The 26614-nt window shown below is 35.7% G+C and overlaps 1 protein-coding gene across 2 annotated transcripts in view; it reads left to right on the top strand.

The window, feature by feature from the left end:
• Positions 1 to 26614, top strand: part of LOC149289182 (gamma-aminobutyric acid receptor subunit gamma-3) — a 257576-nt gene that overhangs the window by 144130 nt on the left and 86832 nt on the right. For both annotated transcript variants that reach the window (XM_089490811.1, XM_089490810.1), the window contains 2 exons: positions 21320 to 21540; positions 25729 to 25811. In XM_089490811.1, coding sequence (XP_089346937.1) covers positions 21320 to 21540; positions 25729 to 25811 — 304 coding nt within the window. The remainder of the gene's footprint in view (positions 1 to 21319; positions 21541 to 25728; positions 25812 to 26614) is intronic.

The raw sequence follows: 26614 nt of genomic DNA, 5'->3' as shown, positions 1-26614 counted from the left end.
TGAATTATCTTGTAGGTTCACTCGAATGTATCGCTCTCTATAACCAAAAGTGTATGCTATTATTTATATTTAAAAAAAAAAAAACTGTTAAGCCAAACTGTTCTTGTCACAGCTTTTACCATAACAAAATTAATTTATTAAAACAACATAGAGCTTTTTTATTTGCTAGTTTTCATTTGGAGGCAGGAATTTTAAAGGTTATCTTGGGGTAACGAGGATCTTTGCCTGAATGTATTAAAATTGGCATACCCAAATCAAGGAATTTTCCTAGCTAGGTTATCCAGAGCATTCCTTCTTCTGGGGGAGTGGTTTTATGAAGGGGTGGGGCTAGTCATGTATAGATTGGTGGGGATAGCCTATAGAAGGTAGTGTGTTCAAATCTGTTATGGATATGTATTTATTTTTTAACTGGGACCTGGAGCAGCTGGCCAGTGTGCTAGAGCGGAAAATGTTTAGTTAGTTTCCAAATTGTTGATTTCTCTATTGTTTTTTGGTTGGATGTCTGATTTAAAGATTCAGTACCTTGTATGTAATATAACACAATAAAACATTGTGTGCAGGCAGTGGAGCTGCCAGATTGTGTTGTATGAGTGGTAGGATGGGCTGTTTTGTGAAAAAGGGAGAACAAAGGAAGTGTACATGATTTTAATGATGCATACACGTTAGTTAAAATATAGTAAAGGTACGCTGGCATGAAGGTAAAAGGCGACAGTGTTTAAATATTATGATCATTTATTTTAAGGTTACATACTGTCACAAAATATATAAATCAACTGAATAACGGTTGCAGAACATGTATATGAAGTATTTTGGTTAGTATGAATGAACATCTTATTAATAGGATGTGGGTAGGATGGTGGGGACATTATAGTGATCATGAGGTATTTAATAAAGACTGCTTTACATAAAAAATTATAGTTCAAGACCGCACAAGTAGATGCCACAAGATAAATGGTACTATGACATTTTGGGTTGTGTTCAATTATTTACAGGGCATTTTTTTTCTCCAACTCAGGCTCTGTGAAAAACTTAAGAGTTTGTTCAAGGATAAAATAAATATAGGGCTCCAGAAATCTTAGGGTCATAACAAATCAAACAGATTAATATAATAATTTTACTACACAATACTATTAGCAAGTGTCTGGAAAAATACAACAAGAAACTATAAGAAATAAGAATCACATCAAACATACAACAGATTCAGCTACACAATCCCGATTTAAGCACATACCATACAAACATTTATGCTTGCTGCATATTTCACATTTGATAATCCTGTATGTGGGTTTTCTTCCACCCTGGTATTAATTAGCAAATTTTTAGTTTGCACTTGATCCAGCGATATTGCATCAAAACCTTCACTTTTAATAAAATGTTTTGAGTCTGTTCATCCATCATTTAGAATTGCAATCTTGTCTTTAACACAGATTGCCTACCATATTCTCTTACTAACACTAATTAACCTGGGATTAGTTTGGCAGTATTATGGTTATTAATCAAATGCAATCAAACTGTGTGTATGAATGATATGTTGACATTAAGTGAAATGCTAAAAATTGTTCATTATGATTTCTTGTGTATAGTGAACCATCTTCACAAATAGTATTTATTAAATTGTTTAAGCAGGCATGAATAGTAATTAAAATTAATGAGTAAATTGACAACATTAGGTGGAAAAACCTATTCCAACAATATCACCTCCCCAAGGGAATATGATAATGTTGCAAGTACTTTCAATGGCAACAAACATTGCATACTATTGTATGTATATATATATATATATATATATATATATATATATATATATATATATATATATATATATATACACATATGTAAATGTATATATACATGCACACACATACACACACATACACTGGCTATACCCAAACACATGGTAATTCTTGCCTCCTTTTTTGCTATCAACTAAATGCCCCTCTCCACAGCCTCCAGATTTCCACCATCCACAGTCTTTTATTCCCACCTTGGAGCAGTTTCTATTGGAAGATACTGGCATAGTCTTCTTTTCTCCTGCACAGTGTTTGTATAACTCCAAGGATGACATCAGAGCAACTTGTGACAAAGAATGTGCAAAGATTTAAGAGTGGGCGCAGAAGATAAAGTAAAGGTTGTGCAGTGGCTGATCCAGAGCCAGATCTGAGGAGGGTTCTGACACTCATGCTAGCACACCCAGATACTCACACTTATGCACCCAGTTACTCACGCTAACACACCCAGACACTCATGCTATCACACACACATCCAGACACAAACTAACATAATCAGACATACACAAGTCTTTGCATACACCTATACATGCACATTTAGGCTTGCACTTACACACAAACATTCTAGCTTACACTTGCCCATAAAGCGACATGACTACTTGCCCTTATACATACTTGTCCTAACATATACTTTCAAAACATACTTTCTCTCTCCTTTCTCTCCATCACTCCTTTTTCTCATTAACTCGACTCTATCTCTCTCCCCTTTCTTACTATAATTTTCCCCCTTTCTCACAATCCCTCCTCCTCATTATCTCTTTTTTCACACTACCTTTCCCTTTTCTCACTAACTCACCCAAGTCCTGCAGTGGGAGTGCAAGGTCTTTTCCTACAGACTTCTGCTTCAATGTTCCCTCGTGGTGTGCACCACACATCGCAATTGAGCACTGAAACAGAGGACTGTACGAACCGTATATATACAGTAGATAACAGTATATATATATATGTCTATATATATATATATATATATATATGTCTATATATATATATATATATATATATGTCTATATATATCTATATCTAGATATAGATACATATATAATAATAATAATATAATATAATAGATAATATATAAAAACCCACTCCCCGCATCATTTAGAAATAACTACATTTGGGGGGGGGGGTTTGGACATTTCAGGATTATACTGAAAACTGATTATTTTTATAGTGTAGTAAACATGTGTAATGTTTTTCTTAAAGATTTCTTTCTTTAAAGATTATATGTACCATATGTATTTCATGGGAGAAGCCATCTTGACTTCCTGTTCCCTGGATTTGTATGATTGTTCAGGGAAGACAGAGCTCAGCACTAGGTAAGAGGTGGAGAGGAGTAGGAAGAGTTGCATGTTTTGTGTGAGTATGTGTGTGTATACAGTCATGTGGAAAATGAAAGTTTGAATTCTGTGGTTTTACATATCATATTTTAATAACAATCACCTGTTTCTAAAAATGAGGTAAATAAAACCTTACGCTGTGTCATGAGTTACTCAACTAAACTAAGCCCTTGATCATCAGCAAGTGTGACTACCTCTTTAAAAGCCAAAGTTTTTGCAGTTTGCTGGTCTAGAGCATTCAATTGTGTGTTAAGACATCAGCAATGATCTTAGAGAAGCAATTGTTGTTTCCCATCAAATTTGCAGGGCAGAAAGGGATATTTTCTGCCATTTTTTAGCCGACAAAAACACAACATACCTATTACTGTATATGCTTTTCAATATCAAATTTTAGTAATTTATAGTTATGATATCACACTCAATAGTAACATTATTAAAGTAAAATTCATTGTAAAAAATTGCAGTACATCATGAGCATATTTAAAAAAAAAGATTGCAGAAAAACTTGAAATATGTCATTATAATTTTATTTAGGTTACCATGTGGAATGAACTCATATTTGAGGATATTTGTGTAGAAAATAATAGTAGCTAGGTCAAAACTATTAAACCATATAACTGATTTCCATGAATAATGATTTGTTACAGGTTTCCTGAAGAAGTTATGAATACAAATTATTTAGTGATACCAAAGTCATAATATTTCTCTCTATATATCTCAGCAGTTGCTAATTTTATTGAATAATTACATGCTATTTACTATCAAAAACTGCATTATCCCCCTCATGCTTTAGTGAAACAAACAAAAAGCTATCAGTGAACTCAATGATCTGAAAAATTGAAACAAATCCGTGTTCATTTTGTACGCCAGAAAAATTATATTTCATGGATTTTTACACACAAAGCTTTGAAGATGTAGATTTTTCCAACAATTTGCATTTCATTGTAATCTATAACAATGTGTCTTTAAGCTTGGCTTGAAAACAACTTTATTATTCCAAGCTTACTCTTTTTCTCTGATAATGGCTTAAATAACTACAAGATTTATAGAGCTATCAATGCACACACCAATGTATGTATGAACCTATGTATATACAGTAGATCCGTGCCTTGCACTCACCGTTTAAGAATCTTTAATATAGTTTGCAAACCGTCTATACATTCACAGGACTTGACATTCAGAAATAATCAATCCACTAACTCTGTGATCATATAACTTCGGCTATTAGAACAACCTATATATAAAGTATGTGTGTATTCGGTCAGGGCCATAAATATTTGGACATTAACATTTAAAAAAATGTGGCTTTATATGGCACAATAAACATTCTGCAGTGGTGCAATATTCAATGAACTAAACAGAAATTAAAGAGGCACGATCAGTAAAAAGTAGAATAAGTAAGATTATTTTAGCAATTATTAAATTAATACATAAAAACATATCTTGATTCAAAAATATGTATATATGATTATTATTGTTATTATATAATATACAATATTAAGTACTTACCAGGGCTTCAGGTATTTTGTGATTCCGTTCAAAAAAAAACCCACAAAAAAACAATGGTTTAGTAATTGATGTAGTTTCACATATAAGGCATTGACACTGAAAAGGATGTTTTTATAAAGATATACAGTCTTTTTCCAGATCATTTAAGCACACTATGATCTTGGTAAAGCCAAACAATTTTTTCTTCCTTAAATCCTAGAAACATGGCTTTTATCTTTACCTGTGAATTATTAGATTTTAGAGTATATCAAAAACAATTCATAGAATGTCTCTACAATATTTAATTTGTTTCAGCAGAAAAAAAGATTAAATCCTTTCCCAGGTAGACTTTAATATTAACCAATTGTCTAATAATAATTTCATATGATCTTTACAAAAGGCAACTTTCAGCTCTTGAATGCATTCTAACCTCTGACATATCTTTTTTTTTTTTAACTGTCATCTATTTTATAGAATATAAAGGGATGTTGCATTGAACATAAGTATAGTTCTCATGGGAATATGTGTTAATAATTTTTTTTGCTAAACTTTCCAATGAAATGAAGATACCTGGGGAAATAGTGTGGACATCTGCATTACTGCACATGATACTACTCTATTTACATCCTCAAATGTTGTATACATTGTCTTTGGAAACCCAAGGCAAAGACAATTTGTTTGCGGGCAGAACGTGACATTTTCTGCAATTTTTAAGATATGTACTAAAGTATGTTATTAATAACACACAATGGCAACCTAAAATGTACCAAATGTAGTTCATGTGGCATTTATAACTAATCCATATTTAAATTGCTTAATCAAATTCAATTAACGTTCCAGTAAATATTAGACTTAGTGGTAAGAGTTTGGTTTCTAAAACTGGTGTCACCACTACCTGTATGTCATGTGACATTAAAAAGTATTAAAAGTATTCAAATCTGTTCAGTAATGTATTTTTATTGACTGTATATACAACTGCCCACATGTCTGACAAAAGCAAGAGTTTAATGTTTGAGTTAATTCATAATTAACACTGCACAATATATTTATGATGTAGGTAATATATACTGTATGCATTTACATATAAACTACCAAGCTACAAATTGCCTTCTTTGTATCTTGATGCTAGGGTAGTAATTTGTTATCAATCTCCCTGTCATCAATGACTAATTAGTACCGCAATCAAGTCAGTAAATACTATTACCAGAAAAATACTCCAGCAATAGAATACAAATTCAAAAATGGAAATAGGACAAATCTGATTCAAAATGATTAACTATAAATGAGGTAGCATCTCAGACACCATCTCAGAGTGGTATATGTCCATAGTCTGGGCATGTGCTTACCGTCTGGATTTAAATAAATATACATGAGAAAGAAACGTAAACATAACAAAGTAAAAAACCCAAAAACAATAATATTTTAAATTAGCAGAATAATAATGTATATTTAGAGGCATCAGTGAGGCATATTGGAGCATTCACAAAGCTAAACTATGCCAGGATCAGTCTAAGAAAAATCCCACTTTAGCATGTAAGCATCACATTTAAAGTAGCAGAGCTGAGTGGCTCTACATATTTTTTAATATAGGAGCACTAAGCAGTCCTGTGGAAACTGGTAAAATTATTCTAAAAGAATAGAAATGGACTGCGCTTTTATCCTATTAATGACATGTACTATTCCATTGTAATGCTCATGTGTCCAAGAAGACATTATAACATGTGCACAAACACATACCAAAAACATTGGTCACTAGGATGGGAAACTTTCAATAAAGAAAGGGTTAAATACCCATATGTTGACTGTGACAAAGCAGTAGATCAAAGTCGTACCAAATAATTGCATGCTGTCACTGAAAGTATTTAATATGGATGTATTTAAAGGGAAATTATTTCTTAATCAGAAGTTATATTGACAAAATGAGGCATGATAAGAAACTCAATGTAATGTGTCCCTAGGAGGTAGATCAGGGATTAATAATGTAAATGTTCTCCCTGTCAAAATCAAATGAATGTATTTAAAGATGGTAAATAAATGAATAATCATTGCTTATAAGCTCGTTTGAGCAGGGCTCAAATTATTATGTTATATAGTACTTGTTATGTCCTGTCTACCCATTGTACAATGCTATAATATGATGGTGCTATATAAAACAATAAATAATAATAATAATGTCTGGTAAACATAATTCATAGAAAATCATCCTGAATAAAAGATACCAAGTCCATGAAGCTCAACACGTTATTATTAATCCAGTCCTTATAACCAAATGTATCCCTGTTTATTATTCTAACTGTAAAGAACCCTTTTGCGGCTTTAGGTCAAAATGTCTTTAAATCTGAATGGGTGACTCCTTGTCCTTTGTACAGGCCTATTAATGAAAGGTCATCAGAAAATTGTTTCTACTATCCTCGTATTTGTATAATATCATAATCAATCAATGATACATTTTTTTTTCTAACACAACCTCTTGATTTTAAACCTTTATTTACATGTTTGTCTGAGCTAAACAAAGAAAGATACAGTATAAAAGGTGATAATTGTTTGTAATAAAACTAATGCTTCCTTGATACCATAAACAGTTTATTAAAACAAGTTTTTAATGCACATGGTATAGTGAGGCTGTACAAATTATTAACAGACTGGAAATATACCAACCTAACACTTCTAGCTGAAGAAGTAATTTATTTTAGTTCTCATTACTGTGGACATTCAAGAAAGTTTCTGTACAGTAAGAGATAACAATTTATCATTTTTAGAAGGAAAGTCAATGGTATCCCATGTATCTCAACTTAGTAACAGACATCTAGGACATCCCTAGTGATAAAAATAACACAATAATAACTGTTCACTGGAAATAACAAATCCCTTTATTGTGTTGTAGGAGTTATACATATTAATGTTTTAATTGTTTAGTAAGAAAATCATTGTTCTATTTATTTAGGCAAACAGAAAATACAAAAACAAACTTGCTCATTAGAGATTAAACAGATCTTGCTCATTAGAGAAGTCTCATAATAGATTATGTATATATATATATATATATATATATATATATATATATATATATATACACGCTTGGATTACAAACAGAATTATCATGACAGTAATGACTTGACGCAAATAGACCCTAGAGCCAATGAGTGCTGTTTCATGTCTACCAAGTCTTTCTTTCTTCTCTGCCCTGTGATGTAACTCATGAAAGGTACAATCACAGGCAAAGTCTAACAGTTATTTGCTTTTTAATTCATTACATTTTGGGGAGACGTTTAATATGTGCATGTGAGTTTTGCTAAGGTCCATTTGCCATTAAAACAGCCGTTTTCAGATATTTTAGAGGTAAAAAGATGTTTTCTGTGACTATAATCTATAATTTGTATTTTGTTACTTTATGAGTGCAAAACTGCTACATAATGTTCTGCTAGTTTTTTAAGAAAATCATAGAAAGTGTAGAGCGTCAAAATGACAATGTGTGATATTGTTCCCAGTTTTACTACATGCTGCTTAATATGTCAGAACATTTAGATGTACAGAAAAAAATTCTAATTTCACAGTCCTTATCCAGTGTTGTAACTAACACCCTTCAGTCATGTACAACTGGATCCCTTGAATAAAATAAAGAATGTTACAAACAACACATTGAGCTAGGCATGTGATCATTGTGATTTATATCCTGTATAGATAAATAATTCAATAATAATATTCAACTTTTTCCTACAATATAAAATGATTCACATGTTCTTTTATAAAATTATATAACAGAATGGGATGATCACATGGGCTACATGTTACAAATATGTAAAAAAGACTAAGACAAACCGATACATTAGGTGGAGAGAGCCCTGCTCGCAAGTTTACGCTCTTGAGGGAAAGGGGTGACAAACATAAGGCACAGAGAAAGGGTGAGAGGTAGTGTGGTGGTTGTATCAGTCAAAGGAAGTTCTAGCAGCTAAGGAGATATGCTTCTCTGAAGAAGTGGGTTTTGAGATGTTTCTTGAATGTTGGGAGGGAGAGTGAATGCTGTTCCTTGGGAGTAGATTCCAGAGATATGGGGCAGCTTGAGTGAAATCTTGTAGACAGGAAAATGAAGAGGTGATAAGTGAGGAGGAGAGCCTTAGCCCATGGGAAGAACGTAGGGATCGAGTAGGAGAGTATTTGCTTATGAGGGCAGAAATGTATGGAGGAACAGTATTATGGAGGGCCTTATATGTTAGTACCAGGATTTAAATTTAATTCTAAAGGTAATTGGGAGCCAGCGGAGGGTTTCACAGAGTAGGGAAGCAGAAGAGGAGCGACGTGCAAGGAAGACAAGCCTAGAAGCAGCATTTAGGACAAACTAGATCCTGAACAAGCAGCATTCTCTTAACCAAGGCCGGACAGGGGATGATCAACTATTATATTAGTGCGGCCACTGGCTGTATATGCAAAGCTGCCTATTATGTTTTCATGCTCACTGGGATATCCAGCTGGTGGCCGCACACTGCCGAACCTGATCTGCCACTGGAGCTGCAGGTCGGGTGAGTATGAGCGGCTGTGTCCTGGTTTATTATGTAATGTTACAGTAGAAGGAATCTAAGTTATACCCTCTCTATCAATTTAGGTTAAGAATAAGACCGTCACTGCTGGAGCAGTGAGTGATGGGTAACTAGATTACCGACTCCCACTGGTTACTTACTACAAAGCAAGATTTAGAGTATCATTATTTCAAAAACAAATGTGGTTGCAGTGGTTCAATAACCACAATTGCAAGGACACAATCATGAGCTAAATAGATACAACATGAAAGTAAACATTTTGGGTTTTATCTGTTTTACAATTATATTATAATTTCTTGAATTATTATTATTATTATTATGAATATTATTATGTTTTGGGCATAACATTCTATACAAGGTAACTATAATAAATTATAATATAAATGTAAAACAGATAAAACCCAAAAATATGTTTACTTATATGTTGTATACTGTGTGCTGGATCTGAGCCATGTAGAAAATAATTTTTATCCTAAATACAATTTATTTTATTTCAGAGCCAACCCACAAAGTAGTCTTTCCTCTATAGCTGAAGCACCCTTCCCTAATTCACAAGGATCTGCTTCTTCCAATAGTGTTGGTGCTTCAGCTCTTTTAGCCAACCCCTAGCCATGCCTTTATTTGCATGGTGATATTATTGGCAGGGACAGGGCAGCTAAGTATAATACTATAATGACAGCTTTAAATGAAACATTACATGTTGCATTTAGTATTAGTCTTCCATTTTACAATTCCAAAATTAATACTGTAAAGTTCAAAAGAATAATACTGGTTATGTGAATCACCCAATGAATGAGTTTTAATTGGTTTAAATTAGTATCTTTCATTTTTAGTGGTAATGAAGATTATGGAATATTGGTTTTCTGAAGGAAAATGTTAATGATGGTGTTTTGGATGCTTTCCAATAAAGCCTTTCTTCAATTTTTGAACTGCTCCAAATTATATGAATATAGATGTACGTGCACGGAGAGAGAAATAAGACACACGACACAGCTCTGGGTCAGGTCCAAAATCACTCTGGTTTATTACGTTAATACCATAGGTTATATAGTGATCAAAAAGAAGGTCGTCTCAACACGTACATCACAACAATTGGTTAAATCCTTAAAACTATGCGGACATAAGCAGAAAACTGCTATAAACAGACATTACTCAATATTAGACAACTTCCCTATCACTAGAACATAAGGCTAGCCGGATATCTTTGTGGTTAGTAAAACGTAGAGTACTTATTTGTTTAACTGACACTAAATCTCCTTACGTCCTGCTACTTGCGTGAGGTTTAACCCTTTATACTGGTCAGAGCCAGCTTATATTCATTCTAAGCCATAAGCGTTTCTTGCTGATATATATATATTTATTCTGGTTCCATAAAAAAAACAAAATACTGTCTGCGCTTCTCACCCTAATAAAGTTGGCAACAAATATATAAACATAATATAAATGAGAGGTTTTGGTTATATGAATTGGCCAAAGCATAATTAAGCTCACCCGCCACGTCAAGGCACACTCTCAATAGGGTGAGATCCTACTCTCACCTCCTACATAGTGGGCACACAAAGCAGTGTATACTGCTACCAAAACCTTATTAATGTGTTGGGGGAGGTACAATTAAACCTCCTCCCATTTAACCCCTGGACAGCAAGCTGCAACCAGACTGATGAGGAGCCAACAACCTCAAACATGTGCAAACAAGGAAAAGAAAAAATGTCGGTGCGCTAAGCTAGTCTCAGGCTCAAATAATACAAATGTATAATATGAGGCCTACCAAACAGTGTGAGCATGCTGCAAATACAGTGTGTTGGCTGTACAATGTATACAAAAAACAAAATACTGTCTGCGCTTCTCACCCTAATAAAGTTGGCAACAAATATATAAACATAATATAAATGAGAGGTTTTGGTTATATGAATTGGCCAAAGCATAATTAAGCTCACCCGCCACGTCAAGGCACACTCTCAATAGGGTGAGATCCTACTCTCACCTCCTACATAGTGGGCACACAAAGCAGTGTATACTGCTACCAAAACCTTATTAATGTGTTGGGGGAGGTACAATTAAACCTCCTCCCATTTAACCCCTGGACAGCAAGCTGCAACCAGACTGATGAGGAGCCAACAACCTCAAATATGTGCAAACAGGGAAAAGAAAAAATGTCGGTGCGCTAAGCTAGTCTCAGGCTCAAATAATACAAATGTATAATATGAGGCCTACCAAACAGTGTGAGCATGCTGCAAATACAGTGTGTTGGCTGTACAATGTATACAAAAAACAAAATACTGTCTGCGCTTCTCACCCTAATAAAGTTGGCAACAAATATATAAACATAATATAAATGAGAGGTTTTGGTTATATGAATTGGCCAAAGCATAATTAAGCTCACCCGCCACGTCAAGGCACACTCTCAATAGGGTGAGATCCTACTCTCACCTCCTACATAGTGGGCACACAAAGCAGTGTATACTGCTACCAAAACCTTATTAATGTGTTGGGGGAGGTACAATTAACCCCTTCGTGACAAAGGCTGATTTTACTTTTTGTACCCTTCGTGACAATGGCCGTTTTAACATTTCTGCGCTGCTCGTGTTTAGCTGTAATTTTCTTCTTTCCCGTTTACTGAACCCACACACATTAGATATTGTTTTTTTCAGGACAAGAAGGGCTTTCTTTAGATGACATTGTTTTGATTGTATCGTATTATTTACTATTAAAAAAAGTATAAAATATGGTGAAAAATTTAGAAAAAAATGACTGTTTCTAACTTTTAGTTGAAAAATCTTTTACTCATCTATAAAAGGTAATAAAAAAACCTGCTAAATAGATTCTACTATTTGTCCTGAGTTTAGAAATACCCAATGTTTTTATGTTTTTTTGCTTTTTTCTGCACGTTATGGAGCAATAAGTACAGGTACCGTTTTGCTATTTCAAAGCCATTTTTTCCAAATCTGGTAATTCTTCCCCCATGTGCCATTTCGGGTATCTTTGAAGCCGGCCAATGCAATTTACCCCATCAAGTCATATATTTTTGAAAACTAGACAGCCCAGGGTATTCCAAATGCTGGTATTTTAACCCTTTCCAAGCACTTATTCTACCATCAGCCTTTGTCAAACTTTATGGTAGTAATTTTTTTGCATTTGTTTTTTCACACACATTTTACTTTAGGTATAAATAAACAGGTTCTGGTATATGTCACTATCAAAAAACACCCCAATATGTGTTTAGCAACATCTCCTGAGTACAGCGATACCTCACATGAATGATTTTGCCTGGCTGTTTGGGGGCAAAAGGGCCACATTTGGGGCATGCACATTTTTCAATGTTGCATGTTGGCATTTGGGGATCCACTGCCCATGCCCTATTTGGTACATCTTTGAGCAGGGCCATTTCAGTGTGCCCAATAAAGCTATATATTTTTGAAAACTAGACACCCCAGGGTATTTCAAATGCTAGTATTTTAACTCTTTCCATGCACCATATCTACCACCAGTCTTTGTCAAACTTTGTGATAGTCATTTTTTTCCATTTGTTTTGTCACACACATTTTACTTCAGGTATGAATTAAAAAGTTCTCGTATATGTCACTATCACAAAACACCCCAATATGTGTTCAGCAACATCTCCTGAGCGCAGTGATACCCCACATGAATGATTTTGCCTGGCTGTTCGGGGGCAAAAGAGCCACATTTGGGGCATGCACATTTTTCAATGTTGAACTTTGGCATTTGGGGATCCACTGCCCGTGCCCTATTTGGTACATCTTTGAGCCGGGCCATTTCAGTATGCCCAACAAAACCATATATTTTTGAAAACTAGACACCCCAGGGTATTTTAAATGCTGGTATTTTAACTCTTTGCATGCACACATTTTACCACCAGCATTTTTTTAAAGTTTGCAGTAGTATTTTTGTGTGTGTATTTTTCCCACACACACCTACTTTATGTATGAATTTACAGCTCCTGGTATATGCCGCTGTCACACGACACCCCAATATGTGTTCAGCAACATCTCCTGAGTACAGTGATACCCCACATGCATGGGTTTGTCATTTTTGGGGGGAACTAAAAGGCCACATTTGGTACGTGTGCATTTTTCTAATTGGAAATTAGATGTGTGGCCATCCTTCCCCCCGTGTTAATTGGGACCTTGTTGAACCCGGCCAATTCAATTTACCCCATCAAATCATACATTTTTTAAAAGTAGACACCCCATGGGCATTTAATATGCCAGTATTTTAACTCTTTCCATGCGAGAATTGTTTTAAGCTAATATGCTAATTTTAGGACTTGCTCACAAAAATATATTTTTTATATATATATATTTTTTTTTTCCTTTTTTTTTTTTTTTTTTAACATTTTTTTTCAACTTGAAGGTTCCCCTGATAGTGACATCAGTGGGAAATTATTTTTACATTTTACTGTTTTTTTACTATTTTTTTTCTAATTATTATTAATTTAATTTTATTTTTAATTTATTTTTTCTAATCACACTGTGATTAGAAAGCTGAGCTCCATTGACTTGCATGGTTGAATGCAGTACCTATATTCAACCTGCAAGTGGAGCCAGAGTTCTCTAGAGGGTCTGGAGACTGTCTAGCGAACTCTTTAGACTTTATTGTTTCTTTATTGAATTTTCCCGGACCGCCGCCATCTTGCAGATGGCGAAGATCACCGGCAGCTGCGGCTGTGACCGCTCTCCGGAGCGGTCACAGCCCATCCAAAGGTAAGTGTTTGGTGTCGCTGGATGCCTCCTGATCGAGGCATTCCAGCGACACCATTTAAGTTTAGGAGGCGATCGTTGATCGCCTCCTAAACGCTTTTAAAACGAGCGTCCGCCGCCATACAAAGTATGGCGGATGTTGACGCCCCGGGGAGGGGCCAGAGATGGCCCCTTTGTGCCGATAATGGCGTTGCTGAATGCCTCGAGGTCGAGGCATTACAGCAACGCCGTTTCGGTGCAGAAAGCGAAAATAGATCGCTTTCTGCACCCGTTTAATGACGTGCCGGTCCTGGCACGTCATTTGTCGTTATCGACATGAATTTCCGTGACGTGCCCGGACCGGCAATTGTCATCAAGGGGTTAAACCATTCTGGTTCCATAACAATGGAACTAGTTATTTAACTGTTCAATTAATAAAAAGTTGAGTTTTATAATTTCTTGTAAAAAGATCCTTCCTTGTCCTGAAGAAAGCCATAATTACTTTTGACTAAACATAAAACAAAACCAATGAAGGCTAGTTTTATAATTTTATATATTTTTAATAATAATTAATAGATAAATAATTTAATAGTAATACTTATTTCAAAAATAGGCATACTGTAAAAACAAGTAAAATAAAAGGTAAACTAGTATGTTCTTTCAGTGGTGTGCTCATGCTTTAAGTTGTTTGCTTACTTTAACATCTAGAACAAGTAGGCATTCCATGACAAATCAAATTTCTACACAGCTGATGTAATTTGAGATAATCAGTTTTGTTTACCAGGGTCATTCTTTAATGGTGGATTGTAAATCCAGGGATGTGGAAAGGGACTAAAATGATTGCCCAATCTACTATTTGTCCTGTTAAATAAGGTCTATGTAATAATTCAATTAATTAAATAATTCATATGTATAAACAGCTAAATAATGTTCTATGAAAGTTATATTAATAACACCATGTTAGCAGATGTCAACCAGCATAACACCACTCCTCATACAGAGGCCATCATCCTGGAGACTTCACCTCATGAGTTTCTCCTCACATCCACTAAAATGCGGAAGATCTGCTCCCCGGACTACTTCCTCCAAGCTGTGGTGCCCGCAGCCTAAAACAAACAGGGCCGCATGAGGGCTTGGACATCGTGCCGGACAGGGGCGTAACTAGACACCTCAGGGCCCGGGTGCGAGAATCTGTTAAGGGCCCCCCCACCCCCTCACCCCCCCAAAAAAAACATGATTTTTACCCAACAATTTTTTTTCAACTAATTCAACAAATTCAATTTACATATTGAATCATATCTGTAAAAAAATCAAAGAAAAAGGGGCGCATGTACAAAGGGCATAATCCAGGGGTGTCCAAGTTTTTTCTGCAGTGGGCCACTTCATCAGAATTGTATACGTGCGCGGGCCGCACTCATTTTTCACTGTGACAAAAAATATGGCCTTTAATAAAATATGCAGATTAAAATAAAGTAAAATGACACAAAACGTTTACTCTTCCTCTCACTGATTTCTGGGCCTTGAAAGTTTTGCGACTACAAATTCAGGATTCCCTAGATTTATTCTAGGGATGAAGTAAAATGAAAATTCTGGACCAAAACATTCAGGGTTCACTTAGCCAAAACTGAAAATGACCCCCACCTTTAAAAATAATAATAAAAACTCACATGTTTAATAAAAGTAGGTAACACACAATTGGACAAAATTAGCAATATGACTTGGCATGATAGGAGTGTGATTGCTAACAGCAATCACACTCCTATCATACCCAGGCAACCAGTAAATGCTGGTACCTAGGCATGATGGGACTGTGCTCGCTGTGATTGCTGTTAGCAATCACACTCCTATCATGCCAAGTCAGCCAGTACATGCTGGTACAGGGTGGCTGTAAGTGATGTACAGACCCCATACTGCTGGCAGTATCACTACACAAGGGGGGCAGCTAGCTAGGTTTCAGCATGTACTGGCTGACTTGGCATGATAGGAGTGTGATTGCTAACAGTAGTCACAGTCCCATCATGTCTAGGTTCCAGCACTTACACATCCATCCAGTAAATGCTGGAACCTAGGCATGATGGGACTCTGATTGCTATTAGCAATCACACTCCTATCATGCCAAGTCAGCCAATACACGCTGGTACAGGATGGCTGTAAGTGATGTGCAGACCCCATACTGCTGGCAGCATCAATACACAAGGGGGGCAGCTAGCCAGGTTTCAGCATGTACTGGCTGACTTGGCATGATAGGAGTGTGATTGCTAACAGCAATCACAGTCCCATCATGCCTAGGTTCCAGCACTTACACATCCATCCAGTAAATGCTGGAACCTAGGCATTATGGGACTGTGATTGCTGTTAGCAATCACACTCCTATCATGCCAAGTCAGCCAGTACATGCTGGTACAGGGTGGCTGTAAGTGCAGACCCCATACTGCTGGCAGCATCACTACACAAGGGGGGCAGCTGGCCAGGTTTCAGCATGTACTGGCTGACTTGGCATGATAGGAGTGTGATTGCTAACAGCAATCACAGTCCCATCATGCCTAGGTTCCAGCACTTACACATCCATGCTATCACACACACACACACACACTCATTTATTCATATAATCATTAATTCACAGATTCATTCCCTCAATCACACACACTCATTCAAACACCCTCCCCACCCCCTTACCTGCACTGCATCTCCCTTCGATGCCGCTCACAGACTTCAGCAGGGGGCGCGGCCTCCCTCTGCCTTCTCTGCTAAAGCACAGAGGAAGTAGGATGTCACGTGAACTCCGCTTCCTCTGTGCTGTCCAGAAGACCCTCCCACAAGTAAGTAGCAGGGCTTGAGGTGCGGCTCGTGTAAGATCGGTTGCCCTGGCTGCCGATCTTACGCGGGCCGCACCTCGAGGTCTTGCGGGCCGCATTTGGCCCGCGGGCCGCATGTTGGACGCCCCTGCCTTATTTAAAAAAAAAAAAAAAAAACTTAAAAAAGATTTCGGGCGGCCCCTTGGCTTGGGCCCCCCTGCCGCCGGGGCCCGGTCGCAGTCGCGACCCCTGCGACCCCGGTAGATCCGCCACTGGTGCCGGATCTGAAATGACATCATTAACATGTGTCATTGTACTCTATGCACACAACACTTTTATTTCTTTATCACAATGGCATTTCTCTAATTGCCTTCTTATTTTACTATGACATAATAAAAACTAAATTTTCAAGGACCCAAACACATTATTTCTCAAACTAGGTTTTAATACCTAGTTGACATCAACTTAAAAGTTGCGCAGACGCCAACTGGCTGCCAGAGAGGAGGATACACCTGCCCGGCGCCTGGAACTGCATGTCCAATGAAGACTAGTTTTTGAATAATGTTAGTGGGATGGAAATACTCAAATGCATACAAATTGCTGTAAATGGCCTATACTTCATTGATATGACTGTGCGTAAATTGTTTTGTGAAATTATAATTCTCCCTCTGTAATAGTGGAGCGAAGCTTTTTTTAATAATGAAACTCACCGTGATAAGTGTCATCAGATAATCTCTTGCAAAAGGTTTAAAATCTCATGCACTCAATGCCAAATTGCTCATAATCAGATGTAAGCAGGGACTTACCTCCCAAGGTACAAATCCAAAGACATTCCCTGACTACTCAAAAGCACATTCACATTCATATCTCATAATGAAACATTAGAATGTATGTCAATATGTAGCCATTTAAATTGTGCTATTACTCCGTGCAGTCAAAAACATACTCTTAAGACTACGTTCCCTGTGTGATAAAGATTTGTTGATACCAAACTTCATCAAAAGGCTTTGATAGCCTTCTTAAGATGTATATTTTGCATGTAAAATGCACTGTATGGACAATAAAGAAATGGTTGGATGAGCTTGATGTGGAAGAAATTACTGGCCTGCACGGACCCTGGCCTCAACCCCATCGGACAGAGAATTTGAGCCAGGCCTTCTTGTTCAACATCAGTGCTTGAACTCACAAATGTTCTACTCGATAAATGTACCAAAAACCCCACAGAAACACTCCAAAATCTTGTGAAAAGCCTTCCCAGAAGAGTGGAAGCTGTTATAGTTGCTACATATTACTGTCTATGTATTTAAAATACAATGCCATCAACGTTTTCCTGGTTGTAATGGTCAGGTGTCCCAATACTTGTGTCCATATAGTGTATATCTGCTGAAAATGTAGTAAGGAATTAGGAGCCAGAATATACATGTACTCTAGAGTTCAAAGGTTTGGGGTCACTGAAAAATGTCCTTGTTTTTGAAAGAAAAGCAATTTTTGGTCCTTTAAAATAACATGAGATGGGTCAGAAACACAGTGTAGTTGTTAATGTTGTAAATGACTATTGTACCTTAAAATGGCTGATTAACGGAATATCTTCTTCAGCAACCATCACTTTTGTGTTCAAATGGCAAGTTGTACTAGCTAATCCAAGCTGTATTTAAAAGGCTAATTGATCATCAGAAAACCTGTTTGCAATTAAAATCTGTGACATCACACTAAAGAAATCTCCCCTACTCTCAAATGCTTTTGACATACATATATTTGAAATGAGACTAATTTGGCAGTCTAAATTGAACTTTGAAATACGTTTTTGTAATTGAGGCTGAATATTAATATTTGCTATCTAAATAATATACGTATCACAATAAAATCATTATCAACCTTATTGCACTGCGTAAACGTGCTTTATTTTATGCGGATAATTAATTTGCAATAACTATATTTTGAAATGTAATGATCTTGTGATCTAACTTAAACGCAGCAGAATTGGTGTTGCGTTATCACCTTTATGGAAGCGATAATTAGCTGGGTAATGGCAGTGTTCCAGCTCTAAAAAGCAATAAACGTGTTTCCACATTGTCAAAAAGGAAGCATTGCATTCATACAGAAAACAAACCATTGGAGGGTTTATGTATTTGCAGGCTGCCTATTGAATTCTGTCTTAGTCAATTATGAGACTAAATGAGAGACCACTATAATTTACAAATCTAGAAAAAAAATATTGATATTTATACACGATTATTTAGTATTTACATCACATAATACCCTGGATAGACTATGTAATTGACTTTAAAAGCCAACATTATTTCACCCCTAGGGTAGAAATGTATCTAGTAGTTCTTATTTATAAATTATGTTTATACGTTTGATTTGCACTAACCATGTACATAATTCCAGTTAAAGCCATGAAAAATTGATCCAATATCTCCTGACATGAATATTCATGGACATTTACTTATTACTAAAATCTCCATGAATTGTATGAACTAACAAACACACAAATATGAAGTCAAAATGTTTACTTGTTGGTTATTTCATAATTTATCTAGATATTGTATTCCTAAAAAATCTTATAAACAAGACTGATTTTAGAACCTTTTTAAGATGAGAGCATGCATCTAAGTCGCAAAAAAACAACCTATCAGCATAAATCCCCTCCATTCTATTAATTAATGAAAGGGGTTTATGGTAATATCTGATACGTAGTTTTTTTTCTCTGCAATTCAACAGCTCCGCTTCTCCATTGGTGTGGCTTCTAAAGAGACGATTTTCAATTATTTATTTGTTCCGGTAATGCATACCAATAAAATGATTTTGTTCTTTTCCCTCTTGGACTTTTTTGTGGATATAATATTGTAAGTTTATTATTTATCACTGGATGTTTTCACAATGTTTGTTTTGTCATCTAGCGGAGAGTTATCATTTGTGTTGAAAATGTTTTGTGGACTGTTAAGGAAGACCTTAAGCCATTAAGTATATAGCTGTGCTTAAGCAGTTCTCTTAGGAAGAATGTTTTAAAGTTGTTCCTGAACACTGTGCAGGTCTGATCTGCGGCTACTGGAACTGCTTGTTTGTGGTCAATCCTGCCAAAAGAGGGTTGGCCAGTTATTTAATCCAATGGTTCACTTACTTTTCCCACCAGCACTATGAATGTTTAATGGGTGTATTCCATGAAGACATTTAATATTATCAATTGTGTGTCATTAGCTGTCTATACTTGTAACTTAGATGTAGATCAGATCACATTTTATGATCAATTTATTCAGGAAACCAGGTAATTTTAAAAGGTTCACTTTTTTCTTCTTTTCTTGCATTGTATGTAGCAATAGATCCAATCATATGAAAAGTCTTGTTTTGTCTTACATTGCCCCTAAGTTTCACCTCCAGATTTACCTCCTAAAGGAAACATGTCTCTCCATGCCAATTTTATATGTTAGGTGGTATCTTGTAGCGAAATAATTTATCTAAATTTTTGGAGTTTGTGGTTACTTGAGGTTGCGTGTTCAGTGGACAAACTATATTTAATTTTTTAACTTGCACCTGGACTTTAAATTAGATTTAAGACTAAAATATAGCAACTGTGGGTCTGTTTTTATTTATGCATTTCTATTAAATAAAAACAAGTATAATAAATATATGTTTATATGTAAATGCTTAATGTGTATACTAATTGACACAACAATTATTTTTTTTAGGAACTATATCTCTGTTATATCTTGTTTGCGATTAAAATATCAACATTCTTATGGTTGATTAGCCGTATAGTTGTGCATATGTTTCATAAATAATACTTTGAAGTTTTTAAATAGTATAGCCTCCCATCAAAAGTGGTGGACTCTAATACAGTGCTGGAACTTGCATGGAATTGGAATAAAGCTACCCTGAATCTAAAACAAGGCCAAGCACTGATCAAGGTCTGCGTCTTTACATCAGAAAAAAATGGGCAGGCTAGATGGGCCAAATGGTGCTTATATGATACCACAAATAATGAAATATATATATAAAAAGAAAGTATATAATTAGTTATTAACTAACAAGATATGAATTAACTTTCAGTGTCCAGTTTATCAGTCCAATTATTCCAGAGGTCTATTCTCCATTACTATAAATTTCTTGCTTCCATATACCTCTCTGCATTTTGCATTGGTTCTTAACTTAAATTTTTATGGTCAGCCAAAGTGGTACGTCTCAAGTGTTCCAGTATTTAGCAATTGATATCTTAGTTCTTACCATAATTTGTTTTAGAAAAAAAACATTAGCCTGTTTGTTCAATATGGGCCAGTTTAAATATAACACAGTGTTTAGAGTTATTTTTGTCCTATCAAGTGTTCTGCATGGTTAAATGCCTCCAACCAGAACACATTGATCTTATTGCATGACCACCAAATATGAAGAAAATCACCATTTGATAATCCACATCTTCAACAAATATGAGAGTGCTATACAATTTTGCTATAAGAGGAACTTCACTGTAAAAAAATGAGCAGATTTTTGCGTAGCTTACCAGGAACTAAGAAATCACACAGTGTGTGTGCTAGAACAGATTCAAAGTGAAAATTAATTGAGGTATTATATGCTAGATATGTAGCAATGTAGCAATGTAATGATCTTCAAGCAAAAAATTGTGAAGCCACATTCTGAGTGGTAAGGGGCAGTAGTCATTAAAATTATTGTTTTTTTATTCCGTAGGAATACCAAATAGACATATTTTTTGCTCAGACATGGACCGACAGTCGCCTCAGGTTCAATAGCACTATGAAGATTTTAACCCTTAACAGCAATATGGTTGGATTGATTTGGATCCCTGACACCATCTTCCGGAATTCAAAGACAGCAGAAGCACATTGGATTACTACTCCCAATCAACTTCTTCGAATATGGAACGATGGAAAAATTTTGTACACATTAAGGTACTCCTTTAAATGTATCAGCTCTTGTATTTTTAATGTTAAAAATCCCTTTCCCCTCCGACGCTTCCCAGTTACCTTCCAAAAATAAGAAATGTATATATATATATATATATATATATATATATATATAAAATAAGAGTAGCAGTTTATTTTTAGAAATATATATAAAAAATATATAATTTGAATTGAGAAGCAAGTAACTTAACTTATTTTATATATTTTATATTCATGTTATTATATAAAACAGGGTTTTTATTGGATGCCGACAAACTATTTGTGTTCGTCTTCGTGGGGGAAATTTTTTTCGGATTCCACGAATATTCGCCCGTTCCTGTGTTCGGTTGGGGCGAATATTCGTGTACATTCTTCGTGTTTGTGGAAGGCGTTAATATGGAGTTAACACGGTACGTGCTACGCAGCAGCTTTGGCACCAGTATTTCAAATGTCCATACAAGCAACGCTATCGGTCGCCGGCAGGGGCCTCCTCTCCCATCAATGAAGTGCACCTGTACTTCATTGGTTGATGGCAGACGAGCCCCCTGCTGGCGACCGATAGAGTCGCTTGTACAGACTTTTAAAATCCTGGTACCGCAACTTGGCCGGGAGAGACCACTGGTTAAATGTCCAATAGACCAATAGGCAGTTTAGATAAACTGCCAGCTACCACAACAGCAGTTAAAAACAATGTATAGCTCCTGCATACTATTTCAAATCAGCTAACATGCAGGAACCACACATAATGACATTACTTATCAAACCACTCTTCTTCAAATAGTATCACTAAAGCCCTAAATGTGAGTTTTCCCTCGCAGCACCATTCCAAAATGTTGCAGCTTCATAGCCAAGATACATTCTTTTATAAAGCTGGTTGCAACCAGCCTTATAAAAGTTCCAGCACTTATATAGTGACTTCAGCTGAGGCAAATGAGTACAGCTCTAAAACTTGCTTCGTGCTGGGTCCTAAATAATTTTCTTCCAACACGCTGCCTCTGCCTATCTCACTTCTTTTTTTAAATCTTTTAAAAATCACATCAGCATCATTACACCTTGAGTATATGTATTGTAAGAAGCATTGTGTAAATTGTTGGCGTTATATAAATAAAAGATAGTAATAAAATTTTTGGTATTTCACATCACAGATCAGAACAGACCAAGTTTTAGCAGTTTATTCAGTGCTGATAATGATCTGTGTCTACCTGCTGGTTACACAAATAAAGCCTTGCGTATGTCAGTAATCACAAATGTTCTTCTCACAAAACAAGCTACCTTTGCCTATATTTTAACGGCTGGTAACATGAAATTAGGTTTATGGCAGGCTAACCATAGGCATAGACTTGTAGTTTCACCAACAGTAGCAACACAGGATATGTTTTGGATCTACATCTACCAGACAAGCCAGAAGACTAAACTAAACACATCCAACGTCTTTATGGACCTTGCTTTGTGCACTGGGGCAGAGTCATGCTGGAATAGAAAATGGTCTTCTCCAAACTTTTTTCACAGATTTGGAAGCATAGCATTGTCCAAAGTTTCTTGCAAAAAGTGAGGTCCATAAAGACATGGTTGGATGAGTTTGGTGTGGGAGAACTTGACTAGCCCACACAGAGCCCTGATACTGTTATAGATAATTCATTCTGAACATTAAAAAAACCTTAAATCTGTGGCTTTTACTCTGTAAAATGTCTTTTTTTAGCTGGCTAAAATATTTCCTGGGTGTTTATATTGCGATAAATAGTTCATTCTTTTATCCCAGAAAATGTTTGAAAAACCCCACAGGCATACTGGCATGTATTCCAGTTTTAAAATATTAAGGTTGGCATGGCCTATCAGTAATTATTGGCATTGTTCACAAATATACACAGGATCACAGTTTGTGGAGATATTCTGTTTAGAGAATACACCAATATTCCTTGGGAAAAGAAAATACTCCTGTTTTCTCTGCCTTGTTATCAAAATTCTACAAACTACACCCAATTTGTAAAATATATTTGAATATTTAAATTCCTGTTGAAGATAAAACACGCAGCACATACACAATCGACCAGGCTACACTTAAAGACAATTAACATAGATACATTAACTCTTTCATTGCCAGACAGAAGTCAATCTGTGCAGGCGTTGCAATGCAATACAGAAGAGTTTAGTATAAACCAGAGAAGGCTCCAGTAAGAAATAGGATTTATTTATTTATGTTCAATTTTTAGGTACTTCCTGTGTAAATAAACTTTTGTTGAATGTATTTGTAGGCAAGGGCACTGGGGAGGAATCAAGATATGTTCTGCAGATTACAGGGACATTTCTTGTTTCAGTAAATATTTTCCCTTTGCACATCTGTTCAAGAAACATCATAAATTCACCGTACTCCAATTAAGATGCCTAATGGAGTCCTTCTATAATCCCCCAAGAGATGAAGACCAGGCCAACCCCAGGAGTATTTTGACAATAGAAGCCTTTCCTGGTGGAGGAAATTAAATAAGCTATAGACAAACTGATAGTACCAGGGATGGACAGTTTTAGTAATACATTTTATAAATACTTAAATAACAGCTAGCTGGACACCTAGCTAGAACTTTCAATTATATTACCACAGAAGGCATATTTTCCAATGACATGCTTAGCGCAAACATTGTACCTATACCTAAACAGGATAAAAACCATGAGAAACAAGCAAATTACCATCCCATTTCAGTTTTAAATTTTGACATTAAAGTCTACGCCAGTATTCTAGCACAGAAGCTTAAAATCTTAGCCTTAAATCATCCCAGACCTGATGCATCACAACCAGGTTAGTTTTGAACCGGGTAGATCATCAATGAATAATATTAGGCGAGTGATCAATGTTTTAGATGTAGCCCATCAGTTGTGTAACTGTTGAATAACTCTTCAGTAACTCTTCTGACCCTCTGTAGATATTGAGAAGGCCTTTGAATGGACCAGATGGGATTTTCTGGGTAACACATTAATATCATGTAGATTAACTGATATTAATAGCATGTGGATTAACTGGTATTAACTGTATATAATGGCACTACAAATATAGTGGCTTCTGCTAGAACTGTAGGCCCAGAAATAGATACGGAATGGTTTAGTATCATTAAGGGAACGCAACAAGGGTGCCTTCTCTTGCCTTTGTTGTATATTTTTAACGCTTGAACCTCTAGCAGCTGATATTAAGCATATTAAGGACAAAGTCAGTAGGGACTTTAGTTTTGGGACTAACACATAAGACTGTGAAATAAACCTTTACCGAGATTATATTTTAATTTCATTGGAATAGCTAATACAATAGCAGTTGTTTTCTGTAACAGCTGTATCACAATTGTAGAAGCTGTTAAAGGCATACGGACCCCTGAAAACTTGTGGAAAAGACTATTGGTCACAATTATTGAAGGTTTTTTATACATATGGTGGCTATGTTGACCTCTTAAATTACTCATTCCCTTTATGTTGGATATTCTCTGCTGCACCTTGACTGGCCGTTTATATCTAAAGAAGATATTAATAATGAAAAGCTTCTAATTGCTTGAAATTGGAAGAGACAAAAAGTCCCAGATTAGTTTGAGATGAAAACCAAAACCATATATTAGTTCAAAATGGAACAGGGTATAACAAAATATAATGGGTATGGACTAGCAAAATTTGGGCTTTTTGACAAATTGATCCAAAGAAATTGAGCTGATGATCGCTTGAAGGCCTATGTAGACTCAGCTCCTCTGAAATGCTATTACTCTGCCAGATCCGATGTCTACTGCTATCTCAGGGGTGTTTTGTTTTGGATTGGAAGTATGTATTTATGTAAGTATATGTATATGTATATGTATTTTTTTGTTTGTTTTGTTATCTGTTTCCTTTTACATATTATTTTCTGGTTGTTATATTTGTATTATGAAATTTTTCTGAATGTATTTTATAAGTATAGGATAATAATAATAATAATAATAATAATAATAAAAACCTAACGAAGTCCAACAAAATTGCAAATCAATCTTGTGTTACAAAATATGATTAGCCCTAGCTACTATGTCAACTATATTTAAAACCTTTATTTTTTATTAATACTTTTATTAATATGTGTTACTCAATATGGCATATGTGATTGTTTGTGATATTTACACAATACTTGCTTTGTGCATTGAGGCTTCCTACGCCAACTTTCTTAACTTGTTAATAATACATTCTTTATTTCAGACTCACAATCAATGCAGAATGCCAATTACAACTTCACAACTTTCCCATGGACGAACATTCATGTCCACTCATATTCTCCAGCTGTAAGTAAATGCATATAGCACAGATTGAGCCTTAAGTAATTATATATGTGTATAACATCTGTTTCAAAATCATCTGCGTGGAAAGCAGGCATTTCTAAAACAAAGTTTAAGAGAACATTGGTCTCTTGTAAATCAGTTAATACGTGTGTGTATTGACTATATTGAAACCGTGGTAAATATTCCAAGCATTTAAAAGTATCACATTAACTATACTGTTGTCTGGAAATAGTTTTGTGTTATTTAAAGCTGGGGACATTTTGACATTGACAATTAAAACAGGTTTTCTGTAAAATAAAAAAAAAATGTTTACTTTAATTCCAATTCAAAGAGAATGGAAGAGTGTAAAACTGAGTTTTAGTTACAGATGGATAAGCCACCCAAAGTATTGCATGAGCCGTGCCTGGCTAAATTAGTCAAAAACTGTCAGTACTTACCTTCGCAATCATAGGATCCCGTGCCTCTCTGTTTGATCCTACGCTTCTCTCACGAGTAGGCCATGGCAACACCTTACTCGCAGTGTAATCGGAGGACCGAGCGCGCGCAAGTGACATCTTTGGGCCCAATTCTAGGGAATTTGACCCTAGGTGAACCAGGAAGTGCCCTATAAGGCTGATTCTTCAATCTACATCTTACCTTTGGTTGGTTATTGCTCTTGTGTATCTGATTCTTTTCTGACCTAGCTTATCCTTGACCTCATATTTGGCTTCTTATTCTGTTTGGTTTGTCCTGGCTTGGCCTCTGTTTACAATTTGTCTCTTTAATTCGGCTGTGGCAAACTGGTCAGGCCAACTGGTTTTGACCTG

Source organism: Sceloporus occidentalis, unplaced genomic scaffold, assembly GCF_023333645.1.
Source record: "Sceloporus occidentalis isolate IW3139 unplaced genomic scaffold, rSceOcc1.0.p SCAF_47, whole genome shotgun sequence".
In the NCBI taxonomy this organism is placed as follows: domain Eukaryota; kingdom Metazoa; phylum Chordata; class Lepidosauria; order Squamata; family Phrynosomatidae; genus Sceloporus; species Sceloporus occidentalis.
This window is presented reverse-complemented; position numbering and strand designations above follow the sequence as displayed.